The sequence below is a fragment of the Sus scrofa genome, chromosome 9 (assembly GCF_054392235.1).
Source record: "Sus scrofa isolate SSC_HxYL_T2T_F1_AM1 chromosome 9, Sscrofa_HxYL_maternal_Yorkshire_Landrace_v2.0, whole genome shotgun sequence".
Classification (NCBI taxonomy): Eukaryota; Metazoa; Chordata; class Mammalia; order Artiodactyla; family Suidae; genus Sus; species Sus scrofa.
Genome location: NC_139391.1, coordinates 95,929,509 through 95,955,730, shown reverse-complemented (window position 1 = coordinate 95,955,730; position 26,222 = coordinate 95,929,509). Strand labels below are relative to the sequence as shown.

The window sequence follows — 26,222 nt, the reverse complement described above, 5'->3', positions numbered from 1 at the left end:
GGGCAAAGTGGAAGCTGGAATCATGGAGCCAAGGGTTCTGTGTTTGGTAGAGACGAGATGGGGAAACAGGCAGCCAAGAGCAAGGGAAGGCCCTGTCATGGTGGTGAGTGTGTCTGTCTGACGGGCTCACCAGGCCCTGGGGCAGGCTGGACAGACAGTTCTGAAATGAGGTCAACATCCTCTTGAAGCAGCAGGAGGTGGCTCTCTCCAGGTTCCTTGAGAATTCTTGGCTGTTGAGGCAAAACCATGGTTCTGCATTCTCAGCATGATCCATCGTGACTCTTCAGAGAGTAAGCCGCCAGACCCAGCCTTGGCTCCCAGGCTTCCGTCAGAACCAGGTCAGCTGGGGCAGGGGAGGAGGAGGCGGGCATCCCCTGGCCGGCCCTCGCTTTACTGCAGGCAACAATGCAAAATATCCTTTCACAACTTCTTCCTTGGTTAGGGATTTTAATAATTCCTCTCTGTTGAAAGAGTAAAGATGTTCTCTCTTGGCAGTGCTGATGGTGAATAGGAAGACAATGGTAATAGTTGGAGTTATATTTATTGAGCACTTAATGTGTCTTAATACATGTCTGGCTCTGATCCCAGCCCTTTATTTATTTATTTTGGTGTGAAAATAAAGAGATAATAGGATTTAATTGGACATAATGGAATGCTACTATTAATATATTAAATTTGTATGGCACGTGTGCACACAAGTCGCCTCTTAGAAGATATCTGGAAGGTTCATGCATACTTTATTCAGATTTATGAATTTTAAAGACACCCTTTCTTAATAAGTAATGGAGCATTTGTATGTTCATTACTAGTCCTAAATCTTTTCTTTCTTTTTTTTCCCCCAATGCTTTTAATCCAAGCGCTTTGCGTGCTATAACTCCTTTAGTTTCACCACAGCCTTTGAGAAAGTTACCACTATTTTTCTCAAGAGGAAGGTGAGGGAAGTCAGAGGTCACAAGTTGAATTTTAAGTGACGGGAAGCGTTTTAGTCATTTGGTTCACGCTCCTTATAAAAGTGTGAGCTCACTGTATATACATAAAATAACTATATATGTACAAATTATAAAGAATAATGTAGCAAGCACCCATTCATCCAAGCCAACTTGAGAAGTGGTCCTTTCGAAGGTGATATACGTCACTTCCCTTGTCTGGAACCTTATACTCTCTGCCCTTGAGGTAAACCCTTGGCTGAATTTTGCTTTTATCATTCATATGGTTTTACTGCCTATAAGGTTTGCCCAACCTGTGTCAGGCCATTTAAGCCCATCAGATACACTTACAATCTTAATGTATTGTTTACATTTATAAGCTTTTGAACTTTATGTAAATAATGTCATTCTGTAGGTATTCTTCTAAAATATGCAGTTGATGTGAGACTTAATCTCTGTTGATACAGGTAACCTGACTCATTTTTCACTGAACTGTGACATCTCTTTTTATGAATAGACCACATTTTATTTTTGCTGCTGTGGTTGGTAGACATTTGGGTAGGGGGTTCATACTATTTGCCACTGTGTATACTCCCATACTCTCTCTTCATGCCTGCAGGCAAGAGTTTCTCCAGGGTCTAAACCTAGGAGTGGAGTGGCTGATCTGTAGGGCACATGTAGCCTTGAGTACCAAAATTTACCAAAGTGGTTATGTCACTTCACACTCCCACAGGCAATTTGTAAGGGATTCGGCTATACCACAGTCTTGCTTACTCTTGGTATTGTCACATTGAAATTTCTTTTCAAAGTGAGTCAGAAATTATTGTTGTATTTATTGGTTTCAAATCAGTATTCAAATAAGACTCAGATTATAATCATTTGATACAACTCTGAAGCTTTTCTTGCCATATAGATTTTTTTCTCATCTCTAGTTTTATTCTTTACAGTTTCTCTGTTGAAGAAGCCAGGTCATTTTTTCTGTATAGTTTCCAATGTCGTATACCACATTAACAAAAGAAAAGTCAAAAACCACATGAGCATCTCTGTAGACACAAAAAAGCATTTGACCAAATCCAGCATCCATTCATGATAAAAAAAAAAAAAAGAACTCTTATTGAAGTGAGTATAGAGGGAACATATTCTGTACAGTTCCTACAGTCTGGATTTTGCTGATTGCATTCCAATGTGTCAATCAAAATATTTCACAGAACCCCCTATTTCCTGTAAATTGATGCTAAGATGTAGTGAACTGTACATATTTAGCTTCAATTTTTTTGATAAGACTCCATCAGATAATGCACTGTCCTTCCATCCATCAGGAAGCATATAATAGAAAGTTAGCTGTTGTTTTTTTTTAATGTTAACAACAGCCATTAATGATTATTGCCTAGATTCATTATATAATTGTGGTGTTAAAATATTAAAAGTTCTATCGCTCCCACTTCATTGATTAGCTGGGGTACTTTTAGAAAGAAACCCTTCCCTTCATCGACTGTTTGGTATCCCAAGATAGAGTTTGTAAACAGATTCCGTTTGCTTGATTTGTTTCTTTTATTTACCATTTTTCACAATGACAAATTGGTTCCTACTTTCTCTAGACATGACCAGTGAATTTTGAAAATTGTTATCTACCACATTTAAAGTATCTGATGTTTTAATCCATTGCAGTTGTCACCTCTTTGGCCAGTGGGAGCCTGTTTAAGTTGGTTTGTATGCCCTTAATTTTCTGGTATGGCAGGAAGTGTCAGATTCTTTTTATACATTTTATGTCACAGACCTAGAGTCAGCCATTTCTCTATAATTCTGGGAAATGGTATTGAAAGTAACAATCTGGGTACTAGGGCTTGTTATTTGCTTTTTGTAAATAGTTACTTCTTGTGATTGGGTTGGTCATTGCTTACGCTTGATACTGTCAGATTAATTTTTTTATTAATTTGGTATATTTAAATGATATGTCCCCAATTTACTAATGAGTTTGAATGTCTTCCACAGATGTACTCACCATTTATAATTTCTTTACAGTGAAAGGGTCTTCATATCTTTAATATGAGATGTTACATTAAAATATGTTCTAGTTATAAACTCACCTTGGTGGGTATGTATTTTAGCTTTTATACACTGGTGGATCTGGTGTGCCAATGTATGTATTTTAGCTTTTATACACTGGTGGATCTGGTGTGCCAATACTTTATGTAGAATTGTTGCCTTTATGTTCATGAATGAGATTATTGCTTAATTTTTCTTGCATGATTCTTGTTTCATTTTGATACTTTAGTCTTTTGAAGTTCATTGGGGTGTTCCGTCTTTCCTCCTCCTCATCTCCCTCTATGTCTTCCTCCTCCTTATCTCCCTCTCCTTCTTGCATTAAGAGGTTATATAATATGAATGGAAAATTTTGGTTCTTTGGATGTTCCTTAGATTTTACAGATGCTGTCTTTGTGGGAAGACAAAGACATAACCACTGACTTATTTTAAGGTTATAAGAACAGTCAGGTTTTCTATTCTTTTTCTTTTCTTTCTTTCTTTTCTTTTTTTTTTTTTTTTTTTTTTTTTTTGCCTTTTTAGGGCCACATACTAGGCATATATGGAGGTTGCCAGGCTAGGGGTCAATCAGAGCCATAGTTTCCAGCCTACACCAGAGCCACAGCAACACAGCATCCAAGCCGTGTCTGCAACCTACACCACAGCTCACAGCAATGCCAGATCCTTAACCCACTGAGCAAAGCCAGGGATCAAACCAGAGTTCTCATGGATGATAGTCAGATTCGTTAACTGCTGAGCCACGACCAGAACTCCTGGTTTTCTATTCTTGAGCCAAGTTGCAAAGTTACACTTTTTTGGAATTTGCCTTTTTGTCACAACTTACTGGCCTAAAAACTGCATCTCCAATTGTAGGTCAAATATGATGTCAAACAGAATATGTCCATACCCAAACTAGTGATCTCTATAAATTCCTCTCTCTGTTTCCCCTCTACCCTTCCCCATCTCAGAAAAGCTGACTCTATTCTTATAGTTAACCAGGCCACAAGTCTGGAAGTCATGTTTGAGCTTGTCTTTCTCTTGAACCCCACTTCCAGTCAATCTGGATATCTTTTTGGCCTTTCTAGAGTCTGGTCATTTTTGCCATCTCTATTACACCAAGGGTCTTAGTCTGCTCAGGCTGCTATAACAAAATGCCGCAGACTGAGTGGCTTATAAACAATGGAAATTTGTTTCTAATGGTTCTGGGGGCTGAAATCCAAGATCAAAGTGCCAGCCTGGTGGCTTTCTGGAGATCCAGCCCTCTGGCTTCATAGCTGCATCTTCTCACATGGTAGAAGGGGCTGGGAGCTCTGTGGAGTCTCTTTTTTTTTTTTTTTTTTTTTTGTCTTTTTGCTAGTTCTTTGGGCCGCTCCCACGGCATATGGAGGTTCCCAGGCTAGGGGCTGAATCGGAGCTGTAGCCACTGGCCTACGCCAGAGCCACAGCAACTCAAGATCCGAGCTGTGTCTGCGACCTACACCACAGCTCACAGCAACACCGGATCGTTAATCCACTGAGCAAGGGCAGGGACCGAACCCGCAACCTCATGGTTCCTAGTCGGATTTGTTAACCACTGCGCCACGACAGGAACTCCTGTGGGGTCTCTTTGATAAGAACACTAATCCCATCCATGAAGGCTCAAGCCTTGAGACCTAAGTATTTCCCAAAGGCCTCCTTGTAATACTGTCATCTTTGGGGGTCAGGATTTCAACATGTGGATTTGGGGGAACACGGACATTTCAAACCATGGCACCAAGCTGTCTAGGCCATCATCACGACTTCTTGGTCTGTTATGTTAGCTGGCACTCTGGCTTCTGGATCTGTCTCCCTGTGGGCTGTTCCCCACACAGCCCTCCAAGTGAGCCTTTTGCATGTTAACTCACCCTTCGAAGCCTTTCCAGCTTTTTAGAATAATTTCCAAGTCACCGTTCGGCCATAGGGTCTGGCCCTCTTCTGTCTCTTGGACCCTGTCTTCTACGTTCTTCTGCTTACCCTGCCCATATTCCTACCTGTCTGCTCCTCAGACAGATCTGGCTTGGGGGCTTTTATATTTTTTGTTCTCTCTGTTTGGAAAGCTCTTCCCTTTAACATCTGCATGGACCACTCCCTCTCTCCTTTTGTTCTTGCTTATGGATTACATTATCAAGGTCCTTTCTTCATCCAACCATGTAAAATTTCACCCCTATTCAGCTACGCATTATTCTCCTTCCCCCTTATTTTTCTTCTAACATTCATCATTGCCTGATGTGTAGGTTTGTTTATTGTCTGTCTTCCACTTTTATAATATAATCTTCAAGGCAGAGCTTATCTATTTTGTTCACTGCTGTATCTCCAATGTCTACCACATGGCCTGGCACATAGTAGTTGTTCAAGAAATATTTGATGAGTGAATGAGTGAGTACTTGACGTTGCAAAGTCTCAGGAGAGACCGCTTCTCCTTTGACGCAGGGCCAGAGCTCTGCCTTCATGCAGCTGTTTTGTTCTTGTTTTTAATGTTGTCATTCACCCTTTACCTAAAGGTATTGGTAGCCCTTGGGAGATCTAACTAAATTTGTGAAGTTGGAGTGGCGGAAGCAAGCCTCTGCCTTTTCACTTGATAGCTTTCAATGTGTGAATATTGGAAAACATCCCCAGGCAACTTTGGTTTAACCACTTTCTAAAAAATTCTGAATTCTTTCTCTCGCTTCTTTTTTTTTTTTTTTTTTTTTTTTTGGTCCTCTGAGAATTTCCCTTACTACTTTCTAGTGAGCTTAGTATGCATTACAACCAATTATTTCTTTATTTTGTATTTTGTATTTCAGATGACCTTGCTTGCAAAACTGTTGAATCTAGAAGTCATCAAACTTCTATTTCTCTTGCCTGTTGTGCACAGCAGGCCGATAGAATGACTTGCTCAAGGTCTCTCTGTAAATCAAATTGCTGAGACCAGACCCGGGGATCCCTCACCTCCACCATGGTGAGTACTTTACTTTCACCTTGGGCTAGGGGTGTGCCCTAATTTCTTTAGAGGATCTAATAGAATAGATTATTTCTAACCAAGTGTGTATAGTTAGGGAAGACAGAAAGGAACAAAAACAATAATCATAACACACCAGTTTCTAGTTCCAAGGAAACACTTGTCAGCATTGAGGGCTGTGATAGCCATTTGTAAATATGTACTAGAAAATAGCTTTGAGAATTGTGGCTGATTTCAGCAGGCAAGTTTTTGTCAGAAGCTACATCTTTTGCTTTTTCTTTAGAAGTCAGATCCAGAGAACCCATTTTCCTCAGAATTTAGGCTCTGGGTAAGGCTAGAGGCCATCATCTACCTTCAGTGCCTGCAGTTTCATTTAGGCTACACCTAGGGTGGTTGACAGTCAGAATGGAAATACTGGGGAGTTCCCATTGTGGCATAGCAGAAATGAATCCAACTAGCATCCATGAGGATGCGGGTTCCTCCCTGGCCTTGCTCAGTGGGTTGGGGATCCGGCATTGCTGTGAGCTGAGGTGTAGGTCACAGACATGGCTCAGATCCCACATTGCTGGGGCTGTGGTGTAGGCTGTCAGCTGCAGCTCCGATTCAACCCCTAACCTCGGAACTTTCATACGCTGCTGGTGCAGCCCTAAAAAAAAATTAAAAAATTAAAAAATGGAAATATTGGAGCCTTGATCATTATAGCAGATTAAAAAAAAAGTGTTTATTGGCTCTTGTGAGATAGCATAGCTGGGAAGAGGCTGTACTTGAAGCAAAATGGCCGCAGGTTGGAGTGCTCAGAATACCATGCAAATCAGTTGAAAACTGAGATGTTCAGTCAGTCAATCAATTTTGCTTCATGTGATGCCAACTGACATTTTAAAAAGAAAAAAAAAAAAAAACCTTATTTGTCTCATTGAATTGTCTGACTTCAGGACCGAATTGACTTAATTGCATGGTTGCTTTTGGTACATGGTAGACAGTGATTGCTCTGCTGGGCCATGATCAAATGCAACAAATAGGCCATGAATAATAGTGGCCAGCCCCAGTTGGTAGACAGCTTGCTAACTTTTTCCTTGCAAAATAACTTATTGCTGCCAAACTAGCAGTAAGTTGGTTTAAAAAGCATGTGGTAGGGAACAGACTTGGGGTTGCCAAGGGGATGTGGCAGTGGGGGAGGGAAGGATTGGGAGTTTGGCATTAGCAGATGCAAATTATTATATATAGAATGGATAAACTACAAGGACCTGCTGTATAGCACAGAGAACTATATTCAATATCCTGTGGTAAACCATAATGGAAAAATATGAAAAAGAGCGTATATATATATATATATATATATATATATATATGTATATATGTACAGCTGAATCACTTTGCTGTTCAGTAGAAACTAATACAACATTGTAAATCAATTATACTTCAATAAATTAAATTTTTAAGAAGACATGAATAATAGAGAATATATTATTCTGTCCAGTGAATTAAATTTTAATATATCACATCAAATCATTGGATCAAATAATCCAGTGCCAATTTTTGATAGATCAGGTTATGATGACCTTCAAAAAATAGTCAATGAGGTATCTAGGGATACCTGCCTTTGGTCTTTTGCTTTGAAGTTTCTTTTTTTTTTCTTTTTTCTTTTTTTGTCTTTTTACCTTTTATAGGGCTACTCCCATGGCATATGGAGATTCCCAAGCTAGGGGTCTAATCAGAGCTGTAGCCACCGGCCTATGCCAGAGACACAGCAACTCGGGATCTGAGCCATGTCTGCGACCTACACCACAGCTCACGGCAACACCGGATCCTTAACCCACTGAGCAAGGCCAGGGATCGAACCTGCAATCTCATGGTTCCTAGTCGGATTCGTTATCCACTGTGCCACAAAGGGAACTCCCCAAGTTCCCCAAGAGTCTCTTTTTGTTTTTTGTTTTGTTTTGTCTTTTTTTAGGGTCACACCCGCAGCATATGGAGGTTCCCAGGCTAAAGATTCCCTTTTTAAGAACAGCAGTATGTTATGTTTTCTAACTATGAAAGTATTATTACAATTCATATTCAGTAATCCCACCCATGAAGAGATGGTGGCAATTGATACTTTAGTATATACTTCCTTCCAATCTTTCCATGCATTTTTTATTAACTGAAATTATACAATATCCTGACATTATTTTTTTCCGCTTAACAATTTGTATACTGGAGTATTTCCCCTGTTATCAATTTTCTGTAAGTATTTTTAATGATACATAGTATTCCATTATATGGATGCAGAATGGTTCACTTAAACATTCTCCTATTGTTGGGCAATTAAGCTATTTCTTGTTATCAATCCTTATAAATACTATTCAACTGAACATGTCTGTATGTTTTTTCTAATATCTTTAATTATATGATGCTAGCTTAGAAAATAATTTTAGTAGAATTATTTCATCAAAAGTTATGGATGTTTTTCAGGCTTCTGAGACAAATGGCCAAATAGTTTTCTGAAAAGGATGTCTTTTTTTTTTTTTTTTTTTTTTTTGTCTTTTTGCTATTTCTTGGGCCGCTCCCGCGGCATATGGAGGTTCCCAGGCTAGGGGTCTAATCAGAGCCGTAGCCACCAGCCTACACCAGAGCCACAGCAACGCGGGATCCGAGCCGCGTCTGCAACCTACACCACAGCTCACGGCAACGCCGGATCGTTAACCCACTGAGCAAGGGCAGGGACCGAACCCGCAACCTCATGGTTCCTAGTCGGATTCGTTAACCACTGCGCCACGACGGGAACTCCAGAAAAGGATGTCTTTATTTATATTTACTCCAACAGGACACAAGAGGATTTTTCTCACCGTACCTAGGCCAATATGGAATATTACATTTTTAAAATGCTGTTTTAATTGTAAAATTATAGTTTTTTTCCCTTTTAATGGCTGTCCCTGTGATATGTGGAAGTTCCTGGGCTAGGGAAGCTGCAGCTGTGACCTATGTGGCAGCTTGCGGCAATGCCAGATCTTTAACCCACTGAGCAAGGCCAGGGATTGAACCTATATCCTCACAGAGACAACATTAAGTCCTTAAACTGCTGAGCCACAATGGGAACTCCCAAAATTATAGTTTTTATAATTTACATTTTTCTAATTGTTCTTAGGGTTGAATATATTTTATGTAAGTTTACTAGTCATTTTTCAAAGGGTGGGCTGAACTAGTCTGTTTGTGCCCCTTACCTATTTATATGTTAGAATTTCATTATTTTTTCAAAGATTTGTATGAAATCTCTATATACTAATTAGTTTTTCCCTATGTACTGTAAGTGTTATCATCCATTTATCCACTGCATTTTATTTTTATTTTGTATTTTGACGTATAAAGTCTCTACATTTTTATGTAATCATATGTATCATCACTTTGTTATTATTATTACTATTTTTTTTGTCTTTTTAGGGCCACACCCTCAGCATATGGAGGGTCCCAGGCTGGGGTTCAAATTGGAGCTGTAGCTGCCATCCTACGTCACGGCCACAGCAATGCCAGATCCAACCTCTGTCTTCGACCTACACCATAGCTCATAGCAATGCCAGATCCTTAACCCAATGAGCGAGGCCAGGACTTGAACCTGTGTCCTCATGGATACTAGTCAGGTTCATTACCACTGAGACACAATGAGAACTCCCCTTTGTTATTTTTTATGTTGAATTTAAGTTTGGGAATCAGAACTAGATAGACGGTAAAGTCATTAATTACCATTTTTATTTTCAACATTGTTATTGAGGCATAATTTCCTTCCATGAATTTATTTGAGTATACAATTCAATTAACTTTAAGCAAATTTACAGAGTTGTGCAAACCTCATTACAATTTAAAATTGGAACATTTCTATCATCCGAAAGAAACTTCATGCTCATTTGCAGTCACTCTTCATTCCTTCCCCTAGTCCTAGGCAAGCACAATCTACTTTATAGCTCTATGACTTTCCTTATAATGGACATCTCATGTGAATGGAATCATACACTGTGTGGTCTTTCCTGACTGGAGCCTTTGACTTAGTATGTTTTCAGGGTTTGGCTATGTTGTAGCATATATCAGAATTCCATTCTTTACTGTGGTCAAATGATAGTCCATCGATGGATATACCACATTTTATTTATCCGTTCAACCATTGATGGGCATTTGGGTTGTTTCTACCTTTTGACTATTTGAAAAATCTGCTGTGAATATTGATATACAAGTCTTTGTATGGACATATATTTTTACTTCTCTTGACTAGATACCTACAAGTGGAATGACTGGGTCATATGGTAAATTCATGCTTCACTTTTTAAGAAACAACCATTTTCCAAAGTGGCTGCACCATCTTACATTCTTATCAGTGATGTTCCCACTTCTGCAAAACTTGTCATTGTAATTACAGTCTATTTAATATATGGACTATATATATTACTTCACTTGTCTCTTTTGTTTTGCTCCATAATGAAAGGTAAGGATTTAAAATAATTTCCATTTATCCCATTTGTTTCTCATGTCTTTTTATATATTAGTTTAGTATATTAAAATTCATATTTAAATAGAATATTTTAAAAAGTGTTACTGGAGATAGTTGAGTTACAATGTTGTATTCGTTTTTGGTGTACAACAATGTGAATCAGTTATACATATACATATACCCATTCTTTTTCAGATTCTTTTCCCATGTAGGGTATTACAGAGTATTGAGTAGATCGCTCTGTGCAGTAGGTCCTCATTGATTATCTCTTTTATATATAGTAGCATATGTATGTTAATTCCTGTCTCCTAATTTATCCTTTTCACCAATGTATCTCCTCTGGTAACCGTAAGTTTGGTTTTGAAATCTTTGACTTTTGTGAATAAGTTCTTTTATATCATTTAAAAATTAGATCCCAGGAGTTCCCGTCATGGCTCAGTGGTTAACAAATCCTACTAGGAACATGAGGTTGCAGGTTTGATCCCTGGCCTTGCTCAGTGGGTTAAGGATCTGGGGTTGAGCTGTGGTGTAGGTCGAAGACGCGGCCGGCTTGGATCTGGCATTGCTGTGGCTCTGGCAAAGGCCGGCAGCTATAGCTCCGATTAGACCCCTAGCCTGGGAACCTCCATATGCCATGAGTGCAGCCCTAGAAAATGCAAAAAAAAAAAAAAAATTAGATTCCACATATTAGTGATCTCAAATGATATTTGTCTTTCTTGGTCTTACTTTGCTTTGTATTTTAATCTCCAGTTCCATTTATGTTCCGGCAAATGGCATTATTTTATTATTTTTTGTGGCTAATATTCCATTGTATACATGTACCACATTTTCTTTATCCATTCCTCTGTCAATGAACATTTAGGTTGTTTCCATGTTTTGGCTATTGTAAATAGTGCTGCAGTGAATATTGGGGTGCATGTATCTTTTTGAATTTTTTTTCATTTTTATTTATTTTTTATTAAAGTATAGTTGATTTACAACATTGTGACAATTTCTTCTGTACAGCAAAGTGATCCAGTCATACATATATACACATTCCCTTTCTTATATTATTTTCCATAGTAATCTATCCCAAGAGACTGGATATAGTTCCCTGTGCTATGCAGTAGGACCTCATTGCTTATCTATTCTAAATGTAATAGTTTGCATCTACTAACTCCAAACTTCCAGTCCATCCCATTCCTTCCCCTCTCCTCTTTGGCAACCGCAAATCTGTTCTCTATGTCTGTGAGTCTCTTTCTGTTTTGTAGATAAGTTCATTTGTGCCAAATGTTAGATTCCACATATAAGTGATATCATATGGTATATCTTTCTCTTTTTGACTTCACTTAGTGTGAGAGTCTCTAGTTCCATCTTGCTACAAATGGTATTATTTTGTTCTTTGTTATGGCTGAGCAGTATTCCATTGAGTATATGTACTACATCTTCTTAATCCATTCATCTGTTGTTGGACATTGAGGTTGTTTCCATGTCATCTTGGCTATCATGCATAGAGCTGCTATAAACACAGGGGTCCATGTATCTTTTTTTTTTTTTTTTTTTTTTTTTGTCTTTTTGCCGTTTCTTGGGCCGCTCCTGCGGCATATGGAGGTTCCCGGGCTAGGGGTCGAATCGGAGCTGTAGCTGCCAGCCTACGCCAGAGCCACAGCAATGTAGGATCTAAGCCGCATCTGCGACCTACACCACAGCTCACGGCAACGCCAGAACCTTGACCCACTGAGCAAGGGCAGGGATTGAACCCGCAACCTCATGGTTCCTAGTCGGATTCGTTAACCACTGTGCCACGACGGGAACTCCTCTTTTTGAATTATAGTTTTGTCCGGCTACATGCCCAGGAGTTGGATTACTGTATCATGTGATAATTCTATTTTTAGTTTTCTGAGGAAACTTCACACTGTTTTCCATAATGATTTTACCAATTTACATTCCTACCAATAGTGTAGGAGTGTTCTCTTTTAAATGAAGTATTTTTAATTATCTTTCTTTCTCCCAGTATCTCCTTTTCACCCTTTCAATATAAAACTTCATCTTTTTCCTTCTCATTCAAAGAAAATCATTTCCTAGAAATTTGGCCAATGAAATTCTAGGGCAAACTAATGTGATGATGTAAATGATCAACAAATGTTTTAAATGTTTTCGAAAGGAGTGGGATTAAAAAAAAAAAAAAACTCAGGAAAAACCATACTAATGAGTACGTTTAGTCTCAAAGCATTCACCTCGAGTGTTCTAATGAAGTTATATCCCACTAGTCATTTTGGAGGACTGCGCTTTTGAAATTGCCCTGTAGAGCCTGTGGCATATTATTTTGGCTCTCCTTAGTGGTTCTAATGTCTGTGGCAGGTGATGTTTATTTTTTATTTTTAGAAAGAGCAGAAAGTGATTTGGAACCAAACTTACTCAGTAGGGCAAGCGATGGACTTGAAGTAGAAATATGAACTATATTGTTAAGTCCCCGTCCACACGCATATACACACACAGTTGCTTTGTGTGTGTGTTTCCTAGATTAAACCAGAAAACAATTCTAAAAGTTGTGCTACCAATACTTCTAAGTGATAACACTACTCGATCAGGAGAATAACCTTCTAGCGTAACATCTTTAAAGATAAAGACAGTTGAAGTGTTGTACAAGTTCTCACATTATTTGTTTAAAATTTCATCCCACTACTGGATAGTAACATGTCATTTCAAAGTTAACTTTAATAATTCCAAGTTCAAAGTTTTGTTCATACAGAAAATGTTCCCATAGGCGGTTCTAATTACAAAGCTGGGTATATATTGGAAGAAGAGTTCCTTGCTTTGGTTTTTAAGCTCCCTACTGAGCATGTAATGAGTTTCTGGTCTCGTCGGCTCTGTGTGTTGAACTCAGTGAATATCAAGCACATCTCTGCTTGTTGCAGGCTTCTTCAGAATGCTAATGATTCATGTTTCTTACAAAAATGCTTGGGAAAATCTTTTTTTCTTTTGGTTTATGGGCTTCTTCTCACCGTATCTATATTCAAAGAGGGTTGGATTGACAACAGCAAAAATCTCCTGAAGGCCGAAAGATAAACTTTGAGAATTGAGCTGGAACATAGATAGAACTGCTAAGCTGTGATCAGAAGGCGATGGAGAGAAACCCCAAAGAGTCTAACTCTCCTGCCTCATAGACAGAGTGTAGTCAGAGCTGCCTCAGTGGTGAGCTCCTTGACAGGCTATGGCTTCTGACACCTCCCTAGGGTTCAGTTTCCTCAACTGTTAAATGGGCACACAGTGTAAAATATTTGTCTCACAGGTGTAGCAAAATTAAAATATATGACACTCAGCACAATGTGGCAGTTAGGCATTTAAATAACAGTAACTCTCAGTGCTGTCATCATCATCAGTCATCACAGTTATCTTTGCAGCCCTTTCAACACCCACCACAGCGCCTGTTTAGAGAGAGCACAATAAGGGTGCCTCATATTGCCTACTTCCTTATATCCTATTAATCACTTAGCACAGAGCCTGCCATACAGCCGGTGTGCAAAGAATGAATATTAAATAAGTGAAAAAATCCACTTTAACTATATGGTTGCTAGGCATAATTCATATTGGATATTCAGAAAAATGGTGTTTAAAATGATTTTTTTACCTAATTAAAATCTGCCTATTCTTTTATTATGTGTTCTGAGAGTCCATAGAATGTGGTTATTATAAGCAGGGTTGCTGGAGTTGGATTTACCTGGCTTCAAATCCTGGCTAAAACTTCCTACATGCCTCGTAGACCTACGACAAGTTACCTCCTTTCTCTGTGCCTCAGTTTCCTCATCTGTAAAACAATAGCACCGTCCTCATAAGGATTAGAGACTTTATACACATAGTGATTAGAAAGATGCCTGGCAGATAGAAATGGCCATGTAAGTATGTGCCAGGTAAGACAAGAACCTTAGGGAGTTCCTGTCGTAGCACAATGGTTAACGAATCTGACTAGGAACCATGAGGTTGTGGGTTTGATCCCTGGCCTTGCTCAGTGGGTTAAGGATCTGGCGTTGCTGTGAGCTGTGGTGTAGGTCACAGATGCAGCTCAGATCCCATGTTGCTGTGGCTGTGGTGTAGGCTGGCAGCAACAGCTCTGATGAGACCCCTAGCCTGGGAACCTCCATATGCCACGAGAGCAGCCCTAGAAAAGGAAAAAAGACAAAAAAAAAAAAAAAAAAGACAAGAACCTTAAAAAGGGATAAGGCAGAGCCCCTCTCTTCAGAGAAGCTCTCCAGTCCTCAGGGTTCTGTGTATGCCCACGAGGCAAGAGAGTGAGCATAGAAACAGTAGTGCTCTGGGGTGTGTTCGATGACCAGCAATCTGAGAGCAAAAAGCCCGGACTTACAGCTTTTCCAATTTCTCTGGTGTAAATATTCCTACTGTGGCCAATTTCAAGCCACCATTGTGACATGGCTGGTTTGGGAGCTGGGAAAAGACACACACAGTCTGTTCTTGACTTGAGTGGGTTCCACATCACCACTGGGTGGAAGCTTCAGGATTCCAGAGAACACCACATACTGGTGATGTGAACTGAGGGCTCTAAAACCCTGCTGTTTGGAGAGACCTACCTGATTCTGAGAACAAGATAGTGCCCTCTAACCAGCCAGAGGGAGGGGTTGCTTTCCTTTCCACAGCATAATTAAAAAAAAAAAATCCCTTATCTCCTGATCCCTAATTTACTTCAGAAAGTCATTTTCATTTATCAGTCCTTGACCTTGCGATTACCAGTGGGTAGGACAAAGATGGTTCAGGTTGGTTCAATCTGGGGAGAGATAGGAGGGGGACAGGACCCTCATCTCCCACTGTGGTCCTCTTCAGGCATCTCAGGGAGAAGGAACTGCCAGAACTGGGCCCTGCTTGGCCCTGACTCTCTGGGTGACTTTAAGAAAGCGCTTAAACTCACCATTTCTCATGTTTTCCATAATAAAATGGATAGATTAATATGATAATCATTACTTCTATACACCAAAGATTTCCTGTTACCTGCCTTCCAGGTACATAGTAAGATCAGCTTCTTATCCATGTGACCAGATCCTGTCAGTGAATTAAGAGTCTTACTTTTGAGCACAGCATTTAATTTCTAGAATAGAACACTGCCAGGTGCTCTCTGCCTTCTGCCACAGTGAACATTTCAAATGATGATTATCCTGTCAGTGTGGGTGCAGCAGATAAGATGACATGGGGTAGATGCCCCAGTTGACTTATGAGAGAGCAAGCAAGAAACACACATTTGCTGTGTGAATGCACTGAGTCTATGGGGTTTGTTATGAAGCACAATCTACCCCACCCTCAAACAGGGATCAGACATGAGAATCAATGCAATTACAAAAGTTGGATGGAAGTGTTCTGTCAACATTAACACACTCTACTCAAGCAAGGAATTAGCGCCTCCAAATTAGCAAGTAGGTGGAAAACTCATTCTTGGAAAATTACTTGCAATTATTTCTTCGAAATAGAAATTGAACTCTCAGAATTTATATCTGATATCAGGTCTTCACCATAGGTCAAATTTGATTCTTAGCTTCCCTGGTCCAAGACTGGAGAGCAGTCAGCTGCAAGCCTTGGGGTTAAAGTGTCCATAGGTGTTAGTGAGGAATAAAAAGATATTTTTATTATTGTTTAGGAATAGGAGAATGAACTCATAACACAGCAGAAAGAATGGTCTTTCTTTCAGTGCCTGTGTACCAGAACTTGATCCATAGAAATGTCTGAGCCCTGCAACATCTTGCCCCTTTTCAGAGCTAAAGCTCATCAAAGGTCATAGAGAAAAAAAGGATGGGAGCTGGTGTTCAAACCAGGCATGTCATAGACTCTATCTTGGTTTTCCCAAGGAGATAAGGATTCAGGTACACATAGTATACTGGGCAGCGGGAAGTAATTCAGGAGAAGGAAGGCAGCTGATAAAGGATACTGTTATATTAGTTACAACTATGGCTACTGTGGTTTAAAAAAGGAGAAAAAGGGCAAAACTCATGACCCAGCATAATCGCATTCAAAGGCTGAGGGAGCCAGACCAAGCACCTGAGTCTGAGGGCTGCTCCCAGGGGCAGCGTGGCTCTCTGCAGTTTAGGGAACAAAGGCCCCAGGCACAGAGAGGCAGAGCCTGGTAATTGGAAGCCATCTTGGAAAGCATGACTGTCCAAGAGTTTTGGGCAGACACATGAGAGCATTTGCTCCAGGCTTCACAGCAAGAGGTTTCTATCCCTCTACCTTGCTCATCTCCCTTGGTCCTGGAGCCATGGTAGCTCCTAGGCACAGCCACCCCAACCTCCTGGAGCCCTCCAGGGTCAGGGCAATCCCCTGAGACTCCAAAGGGCTGCACCTAGAGATCATCTGGTGCCCAGCAAGTAGAGGAAAGTGCTCTCGGATGCAGCCACTTTAAATGGGGGTAGTGGAGTCCACTTCCCAGGGTGGCTGTGAGAATTAAGAGAGTACATGTGTTTTCCAGTGTCTGGCGTGTGGTAAACAGACAATAAATGTTAGCCATGATGGGATTGAAGACAAGGATTCGGCAGGAGACAACAAAGGGAGGGAACAGTAGGGAGAGGAGGGAGAGAGCAGAATGGAGGGGGAATTAAAGAACAGAGAGGTAGAAAGCTCTTGTCACAATGTGTAGTTCACGTGGGCTGTCAGCATCAGCAAACTGCTCTTCTCTCTCCTTTTCTCAAAGTTTGGGCTGATACTCTTTCTTATTAGCCAGAACCAGTCTGAGATGGCCCCTGCAGCATCTCCAGTTCTCATTCCTGCTCAAGGTTATCCTCCTGAGCATGCCCCTGCTGAACAGACAAAGAACCTGGGGCTGAAATTCTGTGCTTTCAAGCAGCCTAGGATGGGCTGGAGCTTTCCAAATGGCTTCTTTGATTGTGCCTAAGGCTCAGAATTGAATATTTGCTTATGTGATAATGCCAGTTTTAGTGTAAGTGTGTGGGGGGAGGACATGTGTTTAGCTTGCAGGATGTACATAATTTTAGATATTCTGGAAAATAATTGCTCTTGATTAGGACAAATGGCAGTCACCAGTTCCTATTTTCAATGCAAGTTGAAGGAGAAAAGCAATGGCTTACATCACAGAACAGGTGTTTCAGATTAGATATAAGGGGAAATTTCTTTTTCAGATGGATTTGATAAACCCTGGAATGGATTGTCAATGGATATTTTGAAGCCTCTTTCTCTGGGAGCTTTTAGAAATAGGGTAGGTACTCATCCTCCTGAGATAGGAGAAGCATAATCCCATCTGGAAGTGGCCATGATGGATTGGCTTCAGGTGGGAGAAGAGAAAGGCCATCTCCTTTCTACTCAGTCTACTGATCAAGCATTTCATTTCACTTTTTAGAGCATTTCAGCATTCCTGATTTTATCTGATTTCATAAGTTACAAATGTTACCTAAATTTAAAATTACCTGAAATTCAGAGAATGTAGAAACATGAAAAAGTAAAAATCAAACAAAATCCTATAATCTGAAGGTAACCAAAAATGCTTTATTTTTGGAGTATATATATATTTTCCAGACTTTATACATTTAACACAGAATCTGAAAAAAAAAAAAAAACTATCATACCCTGCACACTTTTGTAATCTAGCTTTTGTACTTATATTGTGGACTCCTTTCCATGTCAGCGAGCACTGCTTTGTCTCAATTTTGGTATCTAAAGACTATTCCATAGTGTACATGTACCATAATTTGTTTAACAAGTCTTCTACTGTAGAGTTTTAGGTTGCTCTCCCTGGAAATCCTTGTACATGTCTTTGGAATTGTCCAATTATTTCCCAAGAATAAGTTCCTGGAAGCAAAATTACTATATAAGGTACGCCTGTTTAAAATTTCCTTACCTGTTGCTAGATTCCCCTCCAGAAAGGTCATATCAGTTTACATCAACATCAGTCATGCTTGAGAAACTCTGTTTTCCCTTTTTTTTTAAAATAACATTGGCTACTGTCAGTGTTTACTGGCTCAATGTTTTTATATATATTTATTTGAGTCCTAGAAAGATTGAGGGTTTGAAGGTTTCAGTAATTAGTATTTCTTTTGTTAGTTACTTTTTGTGTCTTTTATCCATTTTTCTATTGTGGACCTAGGTAGATAGATAGATAGATAGATAGATAGATAGATAGATAGATAGAGTTTATCTATATTGTTTTCAAAGCTGTTTAACTTTGAAACTTTGTTGTTGTTGTTTTTGTGGGGTTTTTGGGGGTTTTTTTTTTTGGTCTTTTTTGTTTTTTTAGGGCCACTCCCGTGGCATATGGAGGTTCCCAGGCTAGGGGCCTCATCGGAGCTGTAACCACTGGCCTACGCCAGAGCCACAGCAGCGTGGGATCTGAGCTGTGTCTGTGACCTACACTGCAGCTCACGGCAATGCCGGATCTTTAACCCATTGAGCGAGACCAGGGGTGGAACACACAACCTCATGGTTCCTGGTCGGATTCATTTCCACTGTGCCGTGAAGGGCATTCCTGAAACTTTGTTTAACTCTAGTGAATATGGACTTGTTGTCTAGAGGTTTGCTACATAGATTATTCTTTGGGCTACAATAGTTATAGCTGGACTATAATGACCTCCTGGAACCCTTCCAAAACTTACCCGCCTCTAGGCCAGATGAAGTCTCCAATCACCAAGGAGTATGGGGCAGAGTGTGGGGAGGTAGGTAAAGATATGGAGACAAGGCCAATACATATTTTAGGAATCAGGTCAGGATTTTCTGCCATTGCATGAAGTCAGAGCCATTGGGCTTGACAACAGAACAGGAACTAAGCCTTTAGCAAGGGGAGCACATGGTTGTGGTGGGTGGAGGGAGAGGTGAGGGATGGAGGGAAGGAAGGTAGCGAAGATGGTCCTTCAGGACCAGACTCTCCGTTTCCCTTCATCATTTTTTTTTTTTTTTTGTCTTTTTGCCTTTTCAGGGCCTCACCCGAGGCATATGGAGGTTCCCAGGCTAGGGGTCTAATGGGAGCTACAGCTGCTGGCCTACGCCACAGCCACAGCAACGCCAGATCTGAGCCACATCTTCGACCTACACCACAGCTCACGGCAACACCAGATCCTTAACCCACTGAGCGAGGCCAGGGATCAAACCCGCATCCTCATGGTTCCTAGTCAGATTCGTTTCTGCTGCACCTTGACGGGAACTCCAGTCTCCCTCCATCTAAAAGTAGCAGCAGCTTCCCCTTCTGAGTACCCCTTCTTTATCTCTGCTGCCCTGGACAGAGTGCACATGCTAAGAGGCTTTACTAACCACAGCTGTTGTCCATTTTGTTCTGTCTCTTCCTCTGGGCCAAGGAGGAGAGGGACATGGACACTTCTTATACTTGGTGACATAGGCCAAGGAGGGCTAATGCACATGGGCAAGGTAGACAGAAGGAACAGGACCTTCTTCCTGGGTTGGGGCTGCCTCTGAGGAGAAGAAGCTGGAACCAGAACCACATCCTAGTGCTTCATGTCATCCCTGCTTAGTCCTTATCACCTTAGCTGTTCCAGTTGCAAGTTTTGTAAGTTTTTGAGAACAGTGTCTTGTTCATTTCCCTCAGAGTAAAATCCAGAATCCTCACTTGGCCCATAAGGCTCTAGGCGGTATCACGTCTGCCACCTCAAGTTCCCTGGATCATTCTACCTCCTCATTCCTTGAACACACCAATTGCGTGCCAACCCCATGGCTGTCTCCCTTGCTGGTCACTTTCCTTAGAAGCCCTTTGCCAGCATACCCACGTAGCTTACCCCCTCCATCCTTAGGCCTTGGCCAGGTATCACTTCATCTCAGTGGCATGTAGAGGTCCTTGGCCGGCAGCTCTATCTGAGAAGTCTGTCTCAGGGAGCAGGGAACAGACACCAGGGAGGGTTCCTGAGATGGACCCCAGGCCTGGGCAGGGCTGACTGACAGGACAGAGATGAACCCAAGATTTAGCAGCTCATCAGGGTAAGGAGTTAGCACAAGGGACACAGCTGAGAATTCAGTAACTGGATCTGGATTCCCTTTACTCTTCCAAGCCCACCTATGTCCTGCTGAGCCTGCCTCACCCACAAGCAGCCTCTCCTCTCTGTCTGAAGCCTCCACTGTGGGCTCATGTTCAGAGCCCCATGGTGCCAGCATCCCAACCTGTTTCCGTGCTGCTGCTCCTTCCTTCCATCTCCCTTCTCTGCCCCCTTCCTTTCTGAGGCTCATGTTTCCCCTCATCCTGTTCCAGAAAACCTCCGTTCTCATCCAGGTATATTGGGGGTCCTAGACAGACCTAACTCAGCCAGGCCTGGGAGCAGCACACCCAGCCCTGGGAGCTTGCTAGACAGCTTTCTCTCCCCGCCTCAGAAGACCAGAAGTTAGTTTTGAGACCACAGACCAAAGCCAGACAGCTAGCAAGAGTTCAAGAGGGTTGGACCCCAAACTCAGAAATCCCTGTCCCTGCAGGATGGGACTGTCCCAGGGCTTCAGGAATGTGAGCTGTCTGGGGGCCATGGCGAGACGGCACCAGTCTATGGAGGCATGAGGTGGACAGAGATGGCAGTCATGATGCCCTGCCCAGTCCAGCAGGGGAACCGATTGATCCAAGTCAATGGCCACTCACCCTGGAGAAGGATCTGGAGGCCCCTGCTGAGCCCACTGTTACCCTTGACGTGCTAGAATGTGAGCAGCGTCCAGAACAGCCAGGGTTAATGTAGGGGAATGGGGGCTGCACCTAATCCTAACTGGCACAGTATTGATTCTCCCTGTTAACATCAAGTTCTGCGCTCATGTCAGCTCTGGCGGAGGTGACAGGGTCAGACAGGTAGTGCCAGGGGCTGCTGCTGTGAGATCGGCAGTGCTTCCTCTCATAGTGGGAAAGACTCATCCTGAACAGAACTTCTTTGTGAAGGATTATGGAAACTAACACAACAACACACCTAACTTTGCAGAAAACACAATCCTTGAGGGTTAAGTTTCTGTCTAAAAAAACTGTCTAGAAACAGAAAAACAGTTTCTATCTGTTTCAAGTGGACTAAAGGTTGTGGGCTGAGAGAATGCTTTCCCACTATCATCAATGTGAGCAAACACTGGAGGGCCATGGGGCGAGCGTCCTGGAAACAACAAGCCTACCCTGAGCATCCACCGGATGCAAAGGAAAGGCCCGAGGATGTGAATGCTGAGACTCCAGCACTGACCATCTCTCAGGGTCCTGACCAGTGAGCAGGGCTGACGGCAAAAGCATTCTGCTGCTTGGCCCAACAGCCAAGTTCGCTGTGGACGTGCGGGGTGTTATAGGTTACTATTAGTTTAGAAGTTCCACTAAGGCTTAGGAGTTCCCATTGTGGCACAGAGGAAACGAATCCCACTAGTATCCATGAGGATGTAAGTTTAATCCCTGGCCTTGCTCAGTGAGTTAAGGATCCAGCGTTGCCCATGAGCTGTGGTGTAGGTGGCAAATGCAGCTCGGATCTAACCCCTAGCCTGGGAATCTCCATATGCCACAGGTGCGGCCTTAAAAAGCAAAAACAAACAAACAAAAAACAAAAAAGATGTTCCCCCAAGGCTCAATTTTTCCAGAGCAGTATTCAGCCAAGCCCTGACATGCGCACATGACACCATATCTTCCCCTTGGGAGCCCACTGGTCCTCCCAGGAAGGACTTTGCTGAGAGCTGCAAACTCCCAAGTGATAGAGCTCCATGGAAGTGATGAGTGTGTTTAGGAGATGCGTTAAGGAAGGAAATAGGAGGATAGAGAGGCTTCTGCATTACCGAGTCTGCCAGGCTAACACAGGCATCCACCCCCAACCCAAAGAGGAGAGAGTGCATTCAGAGAAAGCTTGAGGTGGGGTTTACATACACATAACCCAGTTTGACCATTTTGACTAAAAATACTAGCCCATGCACCCAAACAAGCGATAGGTCCAATGCCCAGGACCCAGTTGGAATATTCTATTCGTTTATTCTAGGGTGAGGCCTGGTGTTTTTTTTAAAAGATCCCCAGGTAACTACTGGTTGCACTTCACTTCCTACTTTCTTGTCATCTGTGTGCCAGACATCGTGATGGGAGAGGATACGAGATGAAGACATTGCTGGGCACTGATGGGACAGACCAGTCATTGTAATCAAAATGCCTAAACTATAGTAGTGTGTGGCCGCCCTTTCAATAGGATATCCCCATGGAAAGGGGAAAATTTGATCAGTCAATCAGGTGTCAAGTCAACACGATGCTAGCTAATCAGATTGATCTATTTTTCCTGAATTGACACAATTAAATTCATAGAGTTTTCATGCCACATAGAAACAGCCAAGCATGTTGTCACTGCAAGTAGAATCCAGGTCCCACTTGGTTTTAGTGGTCATTTCAGTACAGATTCCTGGGCCCCTATTTAGATCCCAGATCTCCTGGCTCAGAGTCTCTGGTTCCCAAGTTTTTCTTGGGTCCAAATTCTCAACAAAGGCAGCACATTAGGATTACCTGAGGAACATTTCAGTAGTCTACACTGCATCCCAGACCAATTCAATTCAGTGAGAGTCTAGACAGAAGTGAGGGGTGGGGATTGTCAGGTGGTTCCACTGTGCAGCTGAGGTTTAGAATCATTGAGCTGGAAGCTCCCATTGTGGCTTGGTGGTGATGAGCGAGCTAGTATCCATGAGGTTGCGGATTCGATCCCTGGCCTCTCTCAGTGGGTTAAGGATCCGGCATTGCCATGAGCTGTGGTGTAGGTCACAGATGCAGCTCAGATCCCACGTAGCTGTGGCTGTGGTGTAGGCTGGCAGCTGCAGCTCCGATTCAACCCCTAGTCTGGGAACTTCCATGTGTCGTGGGTGCAGTCCTAAAAAGACAAAAAACACAACGAATCACTGAGCTTAGTTCCATGGGAGGAGGCTGGCATCAGGATTTTTTAAAAGCTTCCTGTGGGCTTCCAACATGTAGAAATTACAGAGCCTACCCTGGGACAGACGGTACCTCTATGAAGGACATGTGAGTTCCAGGAGCTGTCTGCTGCCCTCATGGTTCATAGTGAGTTTTTTTCCCAGCGAAGAATGGCTGCAGAGAGGCTCCCAGTCCAGTGTCTGTTTACGTTTCTATCACAACAGTCAGAAAGTCCCTACTGCCCGACTCCTCAGGTGCTACCATTTTTCTGTGTCATGTGTCACGGTCTCTTCCTCCCAGAGTCTTCCCAGGTGCATCCTGCCCCCCCCGCCCCTTTTCCCCTCAGGGCCTTACTCAGGCCCCCTCTTCAAGAGTCCAAAGCACCAGGCCCTTCTCCCACTGGCCGTGTGTGAGAACCCCCTAGTCTAACCCATCAATTCTTTTATGCACTAAGGGAGCCTTGAGTTACTTTCCCCAGAAAATGCATGTGTTTTGTAGGAGGCTTTGGAGAGAATTACCTCAGCCAGATAAGAGAGGGCTCAGAGGGCCTGGTCTTATCTGGAAACCTTATTTTTGGTCTAGAAAACGTATTTTGTCTAGAAACTTTTTTTTTTTTTTTTGTCTTTTGTCCTTTTAGGGCCACACCCAGGGCATATGGAGGTTCCCAGGCTAGGGGTCGAATGGGAGCTATAGCTGCCGGCCTACGCCAGAGCCACAGCAACTCCAGATCCAAGCCTCGTCTGCAACCTACACCACAGCTCACGGCAATGCCGGATCATTAACCCACTCAGCAAGGCCAGGGATCGAATCCGCAACCTCATAGTTCCTAGTCAGATTCATTTCCACTGTGCCGCAATGGGAACTCCTAGAAACTTTTGTTTTTAATTTTTAATTTAAGAATTCCTTGGAGTATAGGTGACTTACAATGTTGTGTTAGTTTCAGGTGTACAACAAAGCAAATCAATTACACATACACATATAGCCATTCTTTTTTTAATGGCTACACCCATGGCCTATGGAAGTTCCTGCTGCAACTACAATCTAAATTGCAGCTGTAGCAATGCCAGATCCTTTAAGCCACTGCACTAGGCCCGGGATCGAGTCAGCACCTTGGCAGTGACACGAACCACCACAGTAGGATTCTTAACCTACTGTGCCACAGTAGGAGCTCCTGTCTGTTCTCTTTCAGATACTTTTCCCATACAGGTTATTACACAGTACTGAGTAGATGTCTCTGTGCTACACAGTAGGTTCTTGTTACTCATCTATTTTACATACAGTGGTGTGTATATGTTAATCCCAACCTCCTCATTTATCACTCTTCCCAGTGTTTCCCCCCTGGTCACCATAAATTTGGTTTTGAAATCTTTGCATGTGTTTCTGCCTTGTGAAAAGTTCTTTTGTATCATTTTTAAATTAGGTTGCACATCTTAGTGATCTCATATGATATTTGCCTAAGAACATTTTTAATGGCTGCACCTGTGGCATATAGACGTTCCCAGGCCAGGGACTGAATCTGAGCCACAGCTGCGACCGAAGCCACTGCACCTGGATGCTTAACCCACTGTGCCACAGTGGGAACTCCCTAGAAACCTTAATTTTTTTTATTGAAATATAGTTAATGTACCATATTAGTTTCAGTGATTTGAATGTTTCAAGTTGAATGCAGATTTCATATTTTGGTGAATTTTCACAGGAAATGAAACTTTTTTTAACCTCTCCAATCTCAGCATGGAGGAAAATCTCTCATTTTAGACCAGGCAGCAGTGGCAATTCCCCTGGGCTTAGAACGCCTTCTTTTTCCTCTCTCTTCATTATCTCTTCTTTTGAAAGGCTAACCATTGAAGGCCAACTCAAATACCACAATTTACCAGAGAGTCCTAGTCCCGACCTTTCTCTACACTGCATGCCTTTCCTCCCTCTCAGAACAAGTTGGTCTTTGTTTTTAAACTCCCAGAGACTCCGTCCATCTCTTGAGGTTCACTGTGATTATTTCTGCACTTGTCTCACCCTCTTTATTGTACATTAAATACACGATGGGGAGAGATTGTTTTATCTTCGTATGCTCTGCAGTGCAGACCCCATTGCTTGGACTAGAGCAGGAGATAAACTTGTTCTTGTTTAGTTGGTTAACTTGGGAATGAAAGGTGATGTGGCCTCTCACTGGCTCCATCTTCTTTTAACCCATGAGCTATGTGCCCACACGCCACTCTCTGGAGGAGCTCTGCCCAACATGTGAATTGTTGGGAGGTTGTACAGGCAAGCTCACCTGACTGCTCTTGGAAATTACTGGTCAGAGACAGAAAAGAAGGTCCATTCTGTGGACGTTCAAAGTTGAAGAAGCAGGAAGGTGGGGGCTAGGTGAGTTTATATGTGACTGGTATTGTCACCGGGTCCAGCATACTCTTTCCCTCGCAGGTGTCCTCCTGAGTTCTTCTGAGACCCCCACTGGGCCCTCCCAGTACAGTGTCCCTGACTCAGGCAGCACCTCTCCTTTGGCTGGCCTCTCCGGATGCCCCCTCAGCTTCTGCCCCTGGTATTAGGACCCCTAACCTCTTGCTCTGGACCCCTGCCACCTTGGCTGACAGTCCTACCACGGTTCCCACATCTGATCCCCAGGACTCACACATTTTTGACCTGCTGATAGGAAATCACGTCCAAGATGCAGCTACTCACTCTGTTGCCACAGGCTACATCAGCTGATCAGGTGCCAGTTTTCTGAGCCCCTGAAGGAGACATACATTCCCCAGTTATACCTTTGTGGGGAGGGTCTATTATAGCCAGGGTAACAAGTTATGCAGGGAGGTTAGCTCATGCCAAAGAAACGATCTTTAAAAATGTTCTCTTGACTCTGCCCTCCTCAGTGAGCATCTGAGAGTCATTGAGCTGGTTCTTAACCACCTATTTGACACATCTGCACAGTTGCCCCCTCTGAACTCAAAGCTGAAATCCAGGATACATACCATCTTGGTGTCCTAACAGAAACTTCCAATTTAATGCTTCCTTCTCTATTCTGGTCATGCTTCCTCATTCACAGCAGATGAGACCAGGCATGAA

The 26,222-nt window shown here is 42.3% G+C and overlaps 2 protein-coding genes across 4 annotated transcripts in view; both read left to right on the top strand.

Moving 5' to 3' along the window:
• The window catches only part of RAPGEF5 (Rap guanine nucleotide exchange factor 5), a 434,425-nt gene that overhangs the window by 114,969 nt on the left and 293,234 nt on the right, over positions 1–26,222 (top strand). For both annotated transcript variants that reach the window (XM_084978468.1, XM_084978470.1), the window contains one exon: positions 5,750–5,904. In XM_084978468.1, the coding sequence (XP_084834594.1) occupies positions 5,902–5,904 (3 nt within the window). In that variant the 5' untranslated portion in view covers positions 5,750–5,901. Of the gene's footprint in view, positions 1–5,749; positions 5,905–26,222 lie in introns of those variants that run through there.
• Positions 1–26,222, top strand: part of TOMM7 (translocase of outer mitochondrial membrane 7) — a 346,781-nt gene that overhangs the window by 301,872 nt on the left and 18,687 nt on the right. Inside the window, exon 4 of one of the 2 annotated variants that reach the window (XR_014814213.1) lies at positions 5,750–5,904. The exons of the other annotated variant lie outside the window; for it this stretch is intronic. The gene's annotated coding sequence lies outside the window, so the exon portion shown is untranslated. Of the gene's footprint in view, positions 1–5,749; positions 5,905–26,222 lie in introns of those variants that run through there. 2 annotated transcript variants of the gene reach the window in all.